General features: G+C 42.4%; 1 protein-coding gene across 1 annotated transcript; it reads left to right on the top strand.

Moving 5' to 3' along the window:
- Nucleotides 1-1,609: 1,609 nt before the first annotated feature.
- On the top strand, nucleotides 1,610-7,459 carry LOC143496520 (serine/threonine-protein kinase pim-2-like). Its single transcript, XM_076992687.1, has 7 exons — nucleotides 1,610-2,283; nucleotides 2,800-2,937; nucleotides 5,721-5,894; nucleotides 6,005-6,099; nucleotides 6,451-6,501; nucleotides 6,767-7,142; nucleotides 7,254-7,459. Exons 1-7 carry the CDS (start codon nucleotides 2,196-2,198, stop codon nucleotides 7,457-7,459), a joined length of 1,128 nt encoding a protein of 375 aa, XP_076848802.1. The 5' UTR covers nucleotides 1,610-2,195.
- Nucleotides 7,460-18,966: the final 11,507 nt, after the last annotated feature.

Here is an 18,966-nt window from a genome sequence, read left to right as displayed (position 1 = left end):
TCACTTTCCCTTCTCTCTGTATCCTCATCCCTTATTTCCTCAAGTTTTTGAAACTGCTGGATATAAAAGACATATACTATTTACTGTGATTACCTTTTAAATATTCTATCACTTAAAGAAATAATATAATTATTAGGAGTTCATACTTATTATACACTGCTCAAAAAAATAAAGGGAACACTCAAATAACACATCCTAGATCTGAATGAATGAAATATTCTCATTGAATACTTTGTTCTGTACAAAGTTGAATGTGCTGACAACAAAATCACACAAAAATCATCAATGGAAATCACATTTATTAACCAATGGAGGCCGGGATTTGGAGCCACACACAAAATTAAAGTGGAAAAACACACTACAGGCTGATCCAACTTTGATGTAATGTCCTTAAAACAAGTCAAAATGAGGCTCAGTATTGTGTGTGGCCTCCACATGCCTGTATGACCTCCCTACAACGCCTGGGCATGCTCCTGATGAAGTGGCGGATGGTCTCCTGAGGGATCACCTCCCAGACCTGGACTAAAGCATCCGCCAACTCCTGGACAGTCTGTGGTGCAACGTGACGTTGGTGGATGGAGTGAGACATGATGTCCCAGATGTGCTCAATCAGGTCTGGGGAACGGGCGGGCCAGTCCATAGCTTCAATGCCTTCACATTGCAGGAACTGCTGACACACTCCAGCCACATGAGGTCTAACATTGTCCTGCATTAGGAGGAACCCAGGGCCAACCGCACCAGCATATGGTCTCACAAGGGGTCTGAGGATCTCATCTCGGTACGTAATGGCAGTCAGGCTACCTCTGGTGAGCACATGGAGGGCTGTGTGGCCCTCCAATGAAATGCCACCCCACACCATTACTGACCCACTGCCAAACCGGTCATGCTGAAGGATGTTGCAGGCAGCAGATCGCTCTCCACGGCGTCTCCAGACTCTGTTATGTCTGTCACGTGCTCAGTGTGAACCTGTTTTCATCTGTGAAGAGCACAAGGTGCCAGTGGCGAATTTGCCAATCCTGGTGTTCTCTGGCAAATGCCAAGCGTGCTGCACGGTGTTGGGCTGTGAGCACAACCCCCCATCTGTGGACGTCGGTCCCTCATACCATCCTCATGGAGTCGGTTTCTAACCGCTTGTGCAGACACATGCACATTTGTGGCCTGCTGGAAGTCATTTTGCAGGGCTCTGGCAGTGCTCCTCCTGTTCCTGCTTGCACAAAGGCAGAGGTAGCGGTCCTGCTGCTGGGTTGTTGCCCTCCTACGGCCTCCTCCACGTCTCCTGGTGTACTGGCCTGTCTCCTGGTAGCGCCTCCAGCCTCTGGACACTGCGCTGACAGACATAGCAAACCTTCTTGCCACAGCTCGCATTGATGTGGCATCCTGGATGAGCTGCACTACCTGAGCCACTCGTGTGGGTTGTAGAGTCCGTCTCATGCTACCACGAGTGTGAAAGGACCACCAACATTCAAAAGTGACCAAAACATCAGCCAGAAAGCATAGGTACTGAGAAGTGGTCTGTGGTCCCCACCTGCAGAACCACTCCTTTATGGGGGGGTCTTGCTAATTGCCTCTCATTTCTACCTTTTGTCTATTCCATTTGCACAACAGCAGGTTAAATTGATTCACAATCAGTGTTGCTTCCTAACTGAACAGGTTGGTTTCACAGAAGTGTGGTTGACTTGGAATTATATTGTGTTGTTTAAGGGTTCCCTTTATTTTTTTGAGCAGTGTATATTTGTAACCCCGTTTTGTCCCTTGTCTCAAGAATCACTGATTTGTAATTACACCTAAGCTGTAAGGTACTGGAAAATATTGAAAATAGAAATTGAAAGAAAATAGACATTGAAAGTGCCTGACTTTGACCAGGGAAAAGGTGTATGAAAGGTGTATACAAGCCAGGCTGCATCAGGTTATTGTAGCAGCCTGGCTGATTTGGTGTTTTGGTTAAAAAATTGGAAGTTGTGATATTACATGTGCTACTCAACTTTGGAATGTTTGGTTTAGAATGTTTGGTTGGGAAGGTGGAATGTTTTGATTTCAATTTTGATGCTGAAAAGCTCAGAATTGGTTGTATGAGATTTTGCTCTGTGACTTACAACCCTTACAAATCTTACAAATCTTACAAATAAGATCTGATTTACTTTCTATTTTTTGTAGATCTTTCTATCTTTCTATCCTTTCTATTTTTCACCTTGAGAATGAGTTTTTACCCCTGCAGAATTGACCAGCCAAGGCCTGGGCAGGAACAAAACAACTTCATAGACACACCAGGTTGTACCACTCATGGTGAGAAAAATACATTTTCATATACTGTACATAATTTTATACTTCTATGTAAGACAGTATATTTAGTTCTTATGAGTATGGATTTCCATAGGCTTATTCATAATAATAAAAAATTAAATATACACATTTATGTAGTAGGTTTCTAAGGTTCAGAAAAATAACATGTATATTTATTCTATTGATGACTGTCAAGCTCTTTATTTCATGTGTACAGGATAATATAATTAATGGAGCATGGGTTATTTCTTTGATTTCTTTGACTCAATTTTCATAAATCCCACCATGTGTTAACATTGTCCATGTGGCCATGAATAAAGCAAATAAAAATAAACATTTTTAAAAAGAAACAGATTTCTAACATCACAAATTCTTAAGCATTCTCCCCACATTCTAATGACATCACATGGCACCATAGCCCTTCTTATAATTACTTGTTCATTGGGAAACACTTACAAGGCATTTGAGCCTCACTGTGAGGCGTGCTGGGGTTCACTTTACCTGCTGTGGGATTTTCAGGTGTGTCCTACAACCCCCAAGAGCCAGTGATCCACGGCGGAAGTACGGCCGGACCCTCAAATGTCAGCCATGTTAGCATGCCTGTAGAAGGACCATCTATATGGGACATCCACCAGCCCACAGGTCCACTCCACACTGGTACTGTGTAACACTGAAGATTACATGCATATTCAACAAACCAAACAACCATGCATGATAAAGTATAAAAAAAACATTTATTTGTTTGTAAGGTCTGGCAGAGGTGCAGAACCATCAGCTTTCTGCACATGACCTGACCAGTAAAACATCAGTTTTATCAGAAAATGAGACATCACATAGTCTTCAACATTGTAATGAATTCACATGGCACTGTAGCCCTTCTTATAGACCTGATGATCTTAACAGTACACGTTCATGCATCCTCTGTGCCCTGGGTTGGTGTTTTGCATTTAGGCCCTGACATGGAGAGGCAGAGACACCTTGCTCAACCCCATGTTCAAGGCGAGGTTCTGAGGCAGATCCTCTTCTTTCATATAGACATTGATAAGATATTTTTACTAGGCACGCGTACTGTTTTTACAAACATTTGTGAATGGGTCACTCTCAGGAGCTCAGTGCTTTCCAGCGTGGAACTGTGACAATATGCCACCTGTGCAACAAATCCAGTCATGAAATTTCCTTGCTCCTAAACATTCGACAGTCAGCTGTATTATAAGGAAATGTGAATAACAACAACTCAGCCATGACTGCCAAGTGACCATGACTACATATTTGTATTATGAAACATGTGGACAGTATTTATTAGAAACAGGGGAAGACAAATGAACGAACCAGATGGACCAGAGGAAGACAAATGAATTTGAATGTATTTCATTTTCCATTCATTACTTTGTTGTGATATGTTTGGTGTAGAGTAGAGCACTTTAGAGTGGGCACCTTGACGACCCACATACAGTGTGGGTGTACTGTGACACTCGTTATCTGCTAGGTGGGTGTGTTTAGTCTAAGGTGATAATGCTTCGAATCATTGTTATACCAGCATAGTATAATACTGATAATACGGGTAATACTGATAATATGGATTACAGATGTCATTTTTCACTATTTTAGTACACCCCCAAACAATCTAAACAAAACATTGTCATGCTGCTTTGCTGGCTTCTGATACCTCATCTGGACTGCTGCCAAAGCATATATCTATTAATCTTTGTAATCTATGTAACATGGCTTATTTAAGTATTGGGTATCACTTGGCCAGTTTTAAACAATGCAGCAGCAGTCTGTGTGATATAAGGAGTTTGTGCTTTGTACCCACTTCTGTGGGCAAGGACAATGTGAGCTTACAAGCAAGACTAGACTTGAATGTTTTATTGCAATCAGTTGATTGTGCCGGACCTCCGTGAAAAAATATTTTGTTTTCCACTCTTTTTTAGACACTCGGCACTCCGTGTCCACTTTTCTTTTCTTTTCTTTGCTCCTCTCATTTTTACCGAAGGGCAAAACGGCAGCAGGAAAGTTACACTCCAACGGAGGTCAATGTGTCTGGATTAATGCGCCATCTATTGGGGAGACGATGGTATTGCAGATGAAAGCGTGAAAAGGGGAAAATGACGTTCTTACTATCATTTAGACAGGTTTGGCGGGTCGGATTAAAAAGCCTAAGGGGCCGTAGTTTGCCCGTGTATGGCCTATACAAACTAAATTGTGTTGGGTAATTTCCACTTCCACTGAGCTAACACATCCTACCTTGCATGTATCTTGCGATCGGAATTACTACTACAAATAACGATACACACACTATATTTGCTCATATATATAATTCTCAGATATAATTATCGGGTGTGTTAGTAATGAAAGGCGTGGGAGTTTAAAATAAACTCTAGCTTCCGAACAAAGGCCTTATTCAACAAAATTCCACACTAGAGCCAACGGATGGGACTATTAACTTTTTTTAATCCACCTCACAAGTAGGAGCAATCCACCGAACACAACGCGAGCTGTAATCTCGCCACTCCACAAAACACAAACCCCCCAAATGTCAAAATAAAAGACCCCCAATATAAATGATGCATTAACACAAAATGGTCTCTAAAATTACAACTAAAATAACTAAAAGAAAGATGAAATTGTATTTACAGTGCATATAGTACATATACATTTTCTTCAAGCACACGAGTTACATTTTCTTCAAAGAAATGATTTAGAAATGATTGAGGATGAGAAAGAGAGGATGCTCACATTTAAAATTATAATTGCAGAAAAGCATGGGGAAACAGCAGTGATTAATATTTCAACTAGCATTTCTATTATATATCTAAATTTATTTGTATTTGATTATATTCTGTTTGAAATGTGGAATATGTTTTTTTTTACTTGTATAATTCAGCTGTGTCAACCATTGGCTAATGTTAAAATAATCCTTATGTTACTTAAAGGTTACATAAACATTGTGTTCTCTTCATTTTAGCTGAGCGCAAGAGGAGCAGAAGCTGCAAGTTGCCTATGTATCCTATGGTTTTAAAGCAAGCATTGAAGGAGTGCCTACATTTACTCCCTCTGTGGTTTACTGGCGAGATTGGCATAGGCTTCTGCAGTCTAATGTCTAAACAAAGAAAGATAAAATTGTATTTACAGTGCATATAGTACATATACATTTTCTTCAAGCACACGAGTTACATTTTCTTCAAAGAAATGATTTAGAAATGATTGAGGATGAGAAAGAGAGGATGCAGAAAAACATGGGGAAACAGCAGTGATTAATATTTCAACTAGCATTTCTATTTCAATTAAATTTATTTGTATTTGATTATATTCTGTTTGAAATGTGGAATATGTTTTTTTTTTTTACTTGTATAATTCAGCTGTGTCAACCATTGGCTAATGTTAAAATAATTCTAATGTTACTTAAAGGTTACATAAACATTGTGTTCTCTTCATTTTAGCTGAGCGCAAGGTGAGCAGAAGCTGCAAGTTGTCTGCAAAGCGAGGGCGAGAAGAGGAACCTCTGAGGCGGAGTAGGAAGAGGAAAGGGGATGCTCCTCAAGACTTGACACCCCACCCCATGGAGACGCGGGCAAAGAAGAAGAAGAGAGAGAAGAGAGAGGAGGAGTGCAAAGGTCTGTCTAGAATAGCACCCTCAACACTACCAGCATTTTACACCTGCTGAAATTTATTTTGACTGAATCTTATGTTGTACAATGATGTAACTTGTTTTTGTTTCATGTAGTGAGCTTCAATTCACGCTACACTGTGGGAGATCTCCTGGGCACAGGAGGATATGGCTCAGTGTATGCAGGAGTCCGCAAGGCTGATGGAAAACAGGTGAGCATAAGCACACAATACAAGAATGATTGTGGGACTTAATTTCTGTTTTAGATTGTGATTAGAACTTTGAAAGGAGCTATGAGTTTTCCCTAGAGAGCCTTTCTTATTCACATGGCAATCAAGTGGTCAAATCTAATGTGCCTTGACCTTTTTCCACTTTTTGAACACAAAGATCCTGATTATACAATGTGATAAGCTTGACAATCTGTGGATGAGTATTTATCAGACTCCAGATTTATGAGTTACATGAGAAGCTGTGGCTACCATCTGCAAGCCCTTAGATATATGTTAAATGTACTGACTGTTTTGTGTAAACAACTTCACTTGCTGTGTTTTTTATGTGACCAGATCGCCATTAAATTTGTGCCGAAGCATCACACAGAACGGTTCATCACTGTTGTAAGTTCAATATCTTTACTTATGTAATATTGGAACAATGTCTGGAATTTTTAGATGGGTAAAACTGCAAAGGGACTATAAACGCAAAGCTGTTAATATCCCATTCAGTGACTCCTCCCAACACGAATGGAAAACAGTTCACTTTTTAGATTCAGGTTTCATCTAATGATTGGTACCAATCCAGATCCCTTTCATGTTGACCTGCTAACCATAATTCCACTATAAAACTTCAAACCCATACTAACCATGTGTTCCCTAATTTTAGCCCGGCGAAACTCGCAGTCTCCCCCTAGAGGTGGCTTTAATGGAGATGGTGTGCAAGCCACCTCGTTGTCAGCATATTGTGGAGCTGCTAGAATGGTTTGATTGCGACTGCTTCATCTTGATTCTGGAGCGACCCATCCCCTGCATGGACCTGTTTGATTTCTTGGACTTGCACCAATACCAACTACCTGAGCCACTGGCACGATTGATCATGCGTCAGGTGGTTCAGGCTGTCCTTCACTGCCGTGACCGTGGAGTTCTGCATAGAGACGTCAAGGAAGAAAACCTTCTGGTCAACACCGACACCCTTGACGTCAAGTTGATCGACTTTGGTTGTGGCGATCTGCTTAAGACCGAACCCTACAGGCGCTTTGAAGGTTATTCACCATAGGAATGAAATGTGCACCTCAAGTTAAAAAATGGGATCAAATTAGAGACTATTATAAACTTGTTATTTTGTTACTGATGATTCTCTCTCGTTGTCTTAGGCACCAAGGTATACCGCCCACCTGAATGGCTGATTGACAGGACGTATGAGGGCCGTCAAGCCACCATCTGGAGTCTGGGTGTGCTCCTCTACAGCATTATCTGTGGAGATGTGCCCTTTGAGAAGGAGGAGGACATTGTTGAGGCACACCTCTGCTTCAAGGGAAACCCATCCAGAGGTGAAAAGGCAGAAGCATCTTCAAGATAACTAGAAATTCTAAATTGCAAAATGATCATTTATGTAATTATTTCATCTGGTAATGTAATACACAACCACAGATTGATAAAATGTACTAATGAAGAATGGAGAATTGGCAATACAACATTTTGTAACCGTCTTAAAATTATAAAAAAAGACTTCTTCAGTCTTTTTAGTTTTTGTTAGTGATGGAGGTTTCTGTACAGTTCTGTCATTTAAAAACTTTGAATAAGCCATTAGAACAGTCAGATCAGAGGTTTCAGATGGTAACTGATTTTCTTTCTCAACTAATCCCGTTGCTACACACACAGACTGCCGCCATCTGCTAACATGGTGTCTGCAAAAGGACCCTGAAAAACGTCCTGTGCTCGAGGATGTTCTGGCACATCAGTGGTTTTCAGAAGGCCTTCAGAACTAAGTCAGGTTAGTAAATGGAACTGGGCATGAGACTAGAGGACAGCCACCAAATTACATAGTCTGGGCCACTGATATTGACGCAATAATACACGAGAGGGAGTGCTATAACGGGTAATATCGGCACTGCTGTGCTGCGGTCGTAGGCACGAGGCCGCAGGCCGAGTGCCGTAGATCAGCACAGCAGTGCCGATATTACCCGTTATAGCACGAACCTCGAGTGTATTATTGCGATTATACCACAGTTCCATTATCGCTGTTTATTGAAAGATTTTGAGTAAAAGAGGACGAGAAAATACGACCTGTTTGGTTAAAAACACTCCGCCAGTTAAAATAGTTCCATTCAATGGCTCGCTGCTAAACTTACACAACACTCGAACAGCCTTACCCAATAAATATTATAGAGGTAAATATACACAAAAACAACTGTTGATAAAGTTGTATTTATTAAAAATAAAGTACAATTATTGACCATCCACGGCTGATTCGTTCAGGTATATGTTCAGTCCAGCTCTAAACCAACGAAGCTGCTGATGCCATATAACTCTCCCTTCACGTTTCTGACGGATCCATAAAAACGTCGTAAAAGCTGATTCATTTCATTTTTGTTGATAATACTAAAATCGACTGCAGTGTTGTTGCTCTTTAACCAGGATGTAAATACGTTAAGAGCCCAGGACGTTTGTTTAACGGTATTAATTTCGTTTTTCTGCATTTCCAGCTCATCCAAATCATTATTTGTAAGCATGACAAACCTTGGAGGCTCATTGGAGGAATCAGGCTGGTCATTTATAACGTCAACCACCAGTTTCAGATCGAAACAAATGGTTTCGAAGCCAATAGATTTAATTAAATCCGTGTAATTCATTTTGATACTTTTGATACTTGTTTGTAGTTGCGCTGTTTGGCTTGTAAACGCCGCTTCGTTGCTAGGTTACCTGTATGTGGCGGAGTAATACATGGAGAGCTTCGGTTACAGTGCTATAACATGTAATATCGGCACTCCTAGATCGCCTCTCAGCCAATCACATTGTAGGGTCGGAACTAACTGTGGTATAATGAGTAATAAGCAAGGTGCAATGTAATATTGGATGAGCTTATCAAGTTGCTGCTTATGGACCAGAATAATCTGGGTCAGGCATAGTGTACTATATAACAATTGAATGCTCTAAGTGGTATATGCTTATATGTACTACTTTATTAATCAAAAATGCAATTTAGGATTGTTCTATCTGTACTGTTCCTCTATTTATTCTGAGTTCTAAATTGATTTTTCCCCCCTATTCCATAGATTCAGTTTTGAGGGCAGCAGATGGAGGCAGTAAAGGTGTACCAAACACACTAGCTGCCCTAATGATGCCTTGCTGGCTGTGTCAGGGCTGGCTTGGATGCCACACCTTCTACCTCCATAAGAGGCACTGAGTCAGTCCTAGTGCATTCCCGTGTGAATGTTTCTCTCCACCTTACTCTCTTTCTCTTGTTCTCTCTCTCTACCTTTTACTTTTACTTATTCGAGTATCTACCTCCTGCGCCACTTCTGGCCCATCTCAAGTTTTCCTCCAGTCTTATCTCTTCCTGTCAGTTACTCTTTTATTTTGGGAAGGGTTTTGTTTTGTTGCGGCGTTCGCCTGTTGCCGGTCACTTCCCCTGGCGTCCTTGGTTTCGTTTTACGCGTTGAGTTTCTTCCGCGTTCTTTCAGTTGCCTTTGTTATTTTCCTCCCGTGTCTATACGGTTTAGTTTTGCCTTTTCACATGTTGAGTATTTCATGTTGTTTTCCATTCTACGGTTGTGCTTTATTTTTACGCGTTGAGTTTTCCGCATCCTTTTGAGTTGCGTTTTGCCACTGTGTGTATGCATAGTGGTTTTATGCTGTGCTTTCTGTTTGTTCGCGTGTGTTTTATTTCATACACACAGTCCCAGTGATAAGCATTCATCCTTATTGGCTTCTAACGGCATTTGGGTTCAATTCTCCCTTCATTTTCTTACGGTGTGTACCGGTCTGTACACTACGGTGGCCGTGAAGTGCCAACCACAACGATACTTACTAAGCACAATTACAAATGACAAAAACACAATGTCATTAACAAAAACACAATGATATTAACTAAACACAATTACAAATTACAAAAACCCAACGACATTAACAAAATCACAACATTAACTAAGCACAATTACAAAGTACAAAAACACAGCGACATTAACTAAGCCCAGTTACAAATTACAAAAACACAACATTAACAAAAACACGACATTAACAAACCGGAAAAGGTAGGTCCCAGTGGGAAAGCCTGGGAAGTTGTTGATTGGACAACGCCACAACCCTGTGGTCCCTGATCCGTACACTCTGCCCGATCCGTACCGAGCTTGCGTGAGAAAATGTGCGCATGCGTGTTGCGATTGCCATGCCACCACATTGGATTTGAAATGAAATGCAGATTGTAACGTTTAATTTGAAGGGTTGAACAAAAATATCTGATAGAAAATGTAGGAGTTGTACACATTTCTTTACAAACACTCCACATTTTAGGAGCTCAAAAGTAGTTGGACAAATAAACATAACCCAAACAAAAGATTTTTATTTTCAATATTTTGTTGCGAATCCTTTGGAGGCAATCACTGCCTTAAGTCTGGAACCCATGGACATCACCAAACGCTGGGTTTCCTCCAATGCTTTGCCAGGCCTTTACAGCTGCAGCCTTCAGGTCTTGCTTGTTTGTGGGTCTTTCCGTCTTAAGTCTGGATTTGAGCAAGTGAAATGCATGCTCAATTGGGTTAAGATCTGGTGATTGACTTGGCCATTGCAGAATGTTCCACTTTTTTGCACTCATGAACTCCTGGGTAGCTTTGGCTGTATGCTTGGGGTCATTGTCCATCTGTACTATGAAGCGCCGTCCGATCAACTTTGCAGCATTTGGCTGAATCTGGGCTGAAAGTATATCCCGGTACACTTCAGAATTCATCCGGCTACTCTTGTCTGCTGTTATGTCATCAATAAACACAAGTGACCCAGTGCCATTGAAAGCCATGCATGCCCATGCCATCACGTTGCCTCCACCATGTTTTACAGAGGATGTGGTGTGCCTTGGATCATGTGCCGTTCCCTTTCTTCTCCAAACTTTTTTCTTCCCATCATTCTGGTACAGGTTGATCTTTGTCTCATCTGTCCATAGAATACTTTTCCAGAACTGAGCTGGCTTCTTGAGGTGTTTTTCGGCAAATTTAACTCTGGCCTGTCTATTTTTGGAATTGATGAATGGTTTGCATCTAGATGTGAACCCTTTGTATTTACTTTCATGGAGTCTTCTCTTTACTGTTGACTTAGAGACAGATACACCTACTTCCCTGAGTGTTCTGGACTTCAGTTGATGTTGTGAACGGGTTCTTCTTCACCAAAGAAAGTATGCGGCGATCATCCACCACTGTTGTCATCCGTGGACGCCCAGGCCTTTTTGAGTTCCCAAGCTCACCAGTCAATTCCTTTTTTCTCAGAATGTACCTGACTGTTGATTTTGCTACTCCAAGCATGTCTGCTGTCTCTCTGATGGATTCTTTCTTTTTTTTTCAGTCTCAGGATGTTCTGCTTCACCTCAATTGAGAGTTCCTTTGACCGCATGTTGTCTGGTCACAGCAACAGCTTCCAAATGCAAAACCACACACCTGGAATCAACCCCAGACCTTTTAACTACTTCATTGATTACAGGTTAACGAGGGAGACGCCTTCGGAGTTAATTGCAGCCCTTAGAGTCCATTGTCCAATTACTTTTGGTCCCTTGAAAAAGAGGAGGCTATGCATTACAGAGCTATGATTCCTAAACCCTTTCTCCGATTTGGATGTGGAAACTCTCATATTGCAGCTGGGAGTGTGCACTTTCAGCCCATATTATATATATAATTGTATTTCTGAACATGTTTTTGTAAACATCTAAAATAACAAAACTTGTGTCACTGTCCAAATATTTCTGGCCCTAACTGTACATACACATACATTTTATATATATAGTAGGGGTCTCAAAATCCTCGTACCTGGGGGCCGCTGGAGGTAGAGTCTGGGTGAGGCTGGGCCGCATCAAATATTCCACAATAAAAGAACAATCCAATCTTCTCTAACTTAATTAACATTAATAACAATTCAGAACATGAACAGTTCTTCAGAACATTGGCTCCTCTTTCTTCCTCCTACTCCTTGCTACCAGAGACCTGGCAGCACTTCATCTTACACAGCTGAGCCACATCTGGCTTGAGGGAAGAAGCAACTGAGACCCTCAGTATGGCTTGAAGATGCTCATCAGTAAGTTTGGACCGGAACTTTGACTTATTAAAGTTCATGGTGGAGAAGAGCTTTTCACAGAGATAGGTACTTCCAAAAAGGCACATGGTCCGCTTGAACATCTTGGAAAGCTCAGGGAAGGTGGGGGGCAATTCTCTCAAAAATTGTCCAAGGTTCTCTGCTTTTCCACTCACCTCCCTGAACTTGGCTTTGAGTTCAGAATTGCACTGCAGGTCAATTAGCTCCATTTGAAGCTCAGGAGGAGCATCTTTCACACCGAAGGAGAAGGGATCAGCAAAAATCTTTTGAAGTCTGCAAACCTGTGATGAAATTCTTCCTGCAGCTTTACAATGGCATCAGCATACTTCTCACCACTGAATGGTGTGCCTGAATCCATGAGTGCCTTGCATGCTGGGAAATGGCAGAGGTTTGTCTGAGAAAGCTGGGCTTTTCACAACCCAAGTTTTGTGGAGAATGCTCTGATGTTGTCATAGGCAGCACTCACAAGCTGCCCCTGGCCTTGTAACTTCTTGTTCAGTACATTCAGCTCCGGTGTGATGTCAACCAGAAAAGCTAAGTCCATGATCAACTTGGGATCACTAAGTACAGGAACAGCCATCCCATCCTTCTCCATGAAGGCTTTCACTTCTGCTCTCAACTCAAAAAACCTCTCCAAGACGTTTCCCCTGCTAAGCCAACGTATCTCTGTGAAGTAGAGCACATCCTCATATGATGAGTCTATTTCCCCCAAAACGGAACTGACGGTGCTTCAAGCCCCTGGTTCTGATATGGTTGATGCATTTCACAACATCAAACATCACACTGTCAAACGTCAGGCATTTGCTGCAAAGGGCCTGCTGATGGATAATGCAATGGAGAGCAATAGCCTCTTCCACACCTTCTTCCTCCAGTTTTCTTTGAACAAGTCCCACAAGTCCATTCTTCCTCCCTGTCGTTGATGGTGCTCTGTCGGTTGTTATTCCAGCAAAACTCTTCCATAGCAAGCCAGCATCCACAATGGCATCACACAGCTTCCAAAATATCTCCTGAGCAGTGGTCTGGCCATGCATAGGAATCACTGTGAGCAACTCCTCCATTACTTCAAAACAACCGTCAACATCACGGACATAAATTGCGAGCTGCGCAGTGTCAGTGACGTCTGTGCTCTCATCAAGAGCAACAGAGTATGCATGGAAATGTTTAGCTTTCTCACGCAGTTGATCGTAAATGTTACCTGACAGGTCAGAAATGCGCTCTGCCACTGTGTTGGCTGAAAGGCTGATGTTACTAAACTGACCCCTTCTTTTCTGGACAGACTACTTGCAGCATTTAACATGCACTTTTTGATGAACTCGCCATCTTTGAATGGCTTTCCAGCCTTAGCAATCACCTCACTCATCACGCAGCTAACTTCGACAGCAGCATCACTTTCTTTGCTTGCCTTCTTGAAAAAATCTTGTTACCGCAGTAGACATGTTTTAAGCTTGGCGGCACAGCACTTTCTGTCTTCTCCCTGATATTTTGCATATTCCTCAGCATGTTTAGTTGTGTAATGACGTCTGATATTGTACTCCTTGTGCACAGCAACTTTATCTGAGCATATAATACATGTCGGGATGCCCCTGAGCTCTACGAAAAAGTAGTCTATCTCCCACTTCTCAAGATATTGTCTGTGCTCATGGCTAACCTTTCTGTTCACAGCAGGTTTTGAGAAAGACATGACATGAGCCGTAGAACAAGGCTCTTACTTAAACCTGGAGCCATAGAGGCAATAAAGTAAATTAAGTTTTACTTCAGTAAATATTATTTTATCTTAACCTAAATATAGTTAGTTCTGTAGGCCTCATCTCCAAAACCATCAGGCAGTAAAGAGTCTAGAAAAATGATCTCTTTCTCTGCTACCAGTAAAACCTGCATTGGGCATATTTAAAAATGACCAGATAGGCAACTTATTATTTTGTTCTATCAGAATCAGAAAAAAATCTCTGAATATCTATCTTAATAGTTGTAACTCAACGCATAGCAAAAAGTGATATGCCTGATCCTTTTGCCTATTCCATGCAGGAAACAAAATAGCATCCTTGGAGCACTGACTGTCCTGTTATTGTAGAGAAATACATATAAAAAGATTACTTCGTTTTTGTACAAAATTATGGGCATTTATGAGTGTGACTTATATAAGTGCCTTATAACAATATTACCGGTAAGCTTGACAGTGGGTCCACATCTGATGTCTTCCACGTGGGAATGACATACATGTCCACAATGTGAACATCTTTGCCCTATTTAAGAATAATTAGGAACTCTATAAAAATACCCATACAAAAAAAGGACATTAAACCCACAAAACAATAATTTGACTCTTGATTACATGTCTTCGAGCAGCAGTGATGAGCTTAAAACATGCATTCCCAATCTATAAAAACAAAACGGAGTAAAATGCAAACAAAATCAATTTAGTTAGATTTTTCTTAGAGTAAACATTCTGCAACATATATAATATATACAGTAGATTCCATGCATCGGTTTAATCCGAGACTCCAGAAGTCCTCACGTGTTAGACAGACATCACCATCTTTAATGATAAGCTCTGTTTCTGGACGGCTAGTGTCCAAAATGTATTTCAGCTGAAATTAATAATAATTTTAATCAGTTACTTAATTTAGAGTGTGAGAGACAGTGCTTGACAGTGTAAGAGTGAGAGTTAAATAATGTGAGGAAGCGAAGTTCACATGACGAGTTTAGATGAAACTCTTTTTCTTCAATAGGACCCAAGTATTTTTCCCATTTCTCCACAGAGAAAGCATATAAATGCTCAGAATTTTTAGGTGTCCAGTATTCATGGTCCTGATGTGACATGAAACTGGTTGGTCCATAGTCTGACAAGAGAAATATTTAGGAATATTATTAAGAGTAGAAATTTCCCAATATACAATAATCTTGAACACCAATGACGACAAAACTTTTTAAACCTTACTTTTCAATTGGTAGAAAGGCCTAAGACGTGAGACATTAATGCAGCAACGAGTCCCTTAGTCTTTCACCACAGTTGTCACACCTTTAGCAGTGATGGTATCTACAGAAAAAGGCCCTTGATGCCGGTCTGCAAGGGAGTCTTTTCTGTATTTTTTATTAGGGTTTTGGAATATCAACACCTCATCACCTGCACTTGAAACTGCATGTTTAACATTGCGAGCTGCAAATATGTTCTCGTTCAGCTGTGTAAATATCAAAGTAAAAATGTAAATGTAAAATGTGATATGGTAAATATGATAATATAAAAGTTAAGTTATACTGAATATTAACCTCATTAACAAACTCTCTTCCCTGGTCAGTAATAATTTTCTTGACCATGCCGAACCAGTACAGCTTCTTAATGATTGCAGCTGACACTTCACTTGCGATCTTAGATTGCAGTGTCTCAGCAACAACCCATTTTGTATACAAGTCCGTCATAGTCATCACATATTTGTTGTATGTACATATACATACATTATATATAAAATGTAAATAAAAATGTAATTGTGCCATATTTTGTCAATTGTGATTTTTCACTGCAATCGAAATTTGTCCTCTGCATTTTACCCATCTGTGCAGTTAGAACACACACACACACTAGTTATTACTAGGGGGCTGTGGATAACATGTGCCCAGAGCAGTGAGCAGCCCTAGTCCGGGGAGCAGTTGGGGTTAGGTGCCTTGCTCAAGGGCACCTCAGTCATGGCCTCAGGTCTGTGAATCGAACCCACGACCCTCCGGTCACAAGACCAGTTCCCTACCACCAGGCCATGACTGCCCTGTATATACATAATAATAATAAAAAAATATATATATATATATATTATACACGCACACACACACGCGCACACACACACACACATATATATATATATATATATATACAGTTGTGATCAAATTTATTCAACCCCCACTGAAATAAAGTGTTTTGGCCAGTTTGACATTGATTTTGATCATTTCAGTCATCTTATTTACAATTATATCAAAGAGGCACTTATAAATTAGACAAACATAACATAATATTTATGATGGAATAACCACAAATGTCTTTACTGTGCTCACATCATTATCAGTTTTATTCAACCCCCTAGTGACATTATTTTTTAGTACTTAGTACAACATCCTTTTCCAGTTATGACAGCTTTCAAGCGTGAAGCATAGCTTGACACAAGTGTCTTGCAGCGACCTATGGGTATCTTAGCGCATTCTTCATGGGCAAAAGCCTCCAGTTCAGTCACATTCTTAGGCTTGCGCACTGCAACTGCCTTCTTTAGGTCCCACCAGAGGTTCTCAATTGGATTTAAGTCTGGTGATTGCGATGGCCACTCTAGAATGTTCCAGCCTTTCATGTTCAACCATGCTCTAGTGGACTTGGATGTGTGCTTCGGATCATTGTCCTGTTGGAAGGTCCAACGTCTCCCAAGCCGCAGGTTTGTGACTGACTCCATCACATTTTCCTCCAAGATCTCCTGGTACTGAAGGGAATTCATGGTACCCTGCACACGTTGAAGCTTTCCTGTACCATTAGAAGCAAAACAGCCCCAAAGCATAATTGACCCCCCGCCATGCTTCACAGTAGGCAAGGTGTTCTTTTGTTCATAAGCCTGGTTCTTCCTTCTCCAAACATAGCGCTTGTCCATTGTCCCAAACAGTTCTAATTTAGTTTCATCTGACCACAGTACACTGTCCCAAAACCTTTGTGGCTTGTCCACATGACTTTTGGCATACTGCAGTCGACTTTTCTTGTTCTTTGGAGTCAGCAAGGGGGTGCGTCTGGGCGTTCTGGCATGGAGGTCTTCGTTATGCAGTGCGCGCCTTATTGTCTGAGCTGAAACTTCAGTGCCCACATCTGACAGGTCTTTTTTCAGTTCCTTAGCAGTCACGCGGGGATTTTTCTCCACATTACGCTTCAGGTAGCGCACAGCAGTCGCGGTCAGGATCTTCTTTCTGCCACGACCAGGTAACGTTTCCACTGTGCCCTTTAACTTGAACTTGCGAATGATACTTCCGATAGTGTCTCTTGGAATATTTAACAACTTCGCAATCTTTTTATATCCATTGCCATTCTTGTGAAGAGCAATAACCTCTTCTCTTGTCTTCTGGGACCATTCTCTTGCCTTCACCATGCTTGGAAACACACCAGTAGATGTCTAGAAGGAGCTGAGTATCACAGTCCTTTTAAATCTGCCTAATTGGTGCTTATCATGCTTGATTGCTGCTCGTTGACATCCACAGATGTTTTCAATACCTGATGGAAAACACTGGAATGAACCTCAGTTCTTAGGAGTGGTAGTCGTAAAGGGGTTGAATAATTGTGTCAATGAAGAAATCACAAAAAGGCCATTTAATACTTTATGACAAAAAAATTTGATGCTATCTTAGTTGCATTTAGTTCTTTAACAAGTCCTTGTAAGATTTCATTATGAACACAATTACAAATGTGCACTGAATTCCATAAAACCCTTCGCAGCATTGGGGGTTGTGTGACGGGCAGGTGTGAGCAACAAAAAGGAAGCGATCACGCCAAGTCTCAGGGAAAAAGGGTGGTTTAATATAAAGTGTGCAAACCTAAAACCCGTGCAATTGATCCAAATTAAGGATATAATAACCAGCAGTCAACTGGTACAAAGACAAGACATATATAGACGAACAAACGACCCTCAGGTGAGACGGATCGCGGGCTCCGCCCACCTGAGGGACGAACACAACGCCACACCCACAGGACAAGCTGCTGCTGTAGACGGGGGCGACCAGTAGGGGGCCGCCGTACCGTGACAGATCCCCCCTCCAAGCCGCACTCCCCTCCACCGGCTGTGCGGCCTACAGCAGCAGCACACAAAACAAAGGGGCAGGCAGGCAGGGACAAGGGACACACCCCCTGTAGTCCCGGAGCTGAAACACAAAACAAACACAGGTTAGCTCACCTACCTGGGTGGGACCCTGGACCGACTGGGCCGTCAACAAGACAAAACCACGCCCCGGTCGGTCACAGGGCCCTCACGCCCTAACCGGCCTTAAGCCGCATAGCCCCACAGGTGCGAGGACGGCGGGCCACGGCTCCGTGTCCGTCCGGGGTGTATGTGTGCAGGTTACCTCCCTGGGGCGTGGCTAAGTCACCTCCTGGACCTACCTCCTCCCGGAGCTGGCCCCTGCCTTCTGCTAGGGGCCACCCCAGCCTCCTGGGGAGTCAGCCCCAGCCGGAGCCTGACTTTACGAGGTGGACTCCTCCACCAAACCCAGGAGCGCCAGAGACCGAGGCCCAGAGCACCCTTATCGCGGGCTGGGGAACAGCTCCCAAGGGCCTCCTGGTCACCCCGAGCAGGAGGGAGGATCTCCATCTTCAGCAGGAGCTCTTCGGACCAGAGCTCTATCGTTCCCAAACATCCGGGGGCCCCAGCCCTCTAGGGAGGGGCTCTTTCCGACCGGGCTCCGGTCACCCCACAACATAAGGGGGCTCCTGCCAGCTGGAGACCCCCACAAGGTCCAGGACTGCCACGATCCACCGCCAGGGAGAAGCACCTGCACATAAAACACAAAATGCACACACACCCACTCACACCAACACAAAACACAGACGCGCACTGCCCTGATCCCCCTTACAATGGGGGAGGGGTCTCCGTCTTAGCAGGGGAGTTCCACCTGCTCAGGAGAACCCCCCACGTTCCTGGTCAGGGCCTCCCTTAGGAGCGACGCCCTCCGTGCCACTCCCCGTGGCACGGGACCATCACTGGTCCACCCCCACACACACACTCAAGGGGGAGGAGCATGTGTGGAATTACACACAACAGTTCACAAGCACGCTAGGACAAAAACACA

Source organism: Brachyhypopomus gauderio, unplaced genomic scaffold (genome assembly GCF_052324685.1).
Source record: "Brachyhypopomus gauderio isolate BG-103 unplaced genomic scaffold, BGAUD_0.2 sc96, whole genome shotgun sequence".
NCBI lineage: Eukaryota > Metazoa > Chordata > Actinopteri > Gymnotiformes > Hypopomidae > Brachyhypopomus > Brachyhypopomus gauderio.
This window is presented reverse-complemented; position numbering and strand designations above follow the sequence as displayed.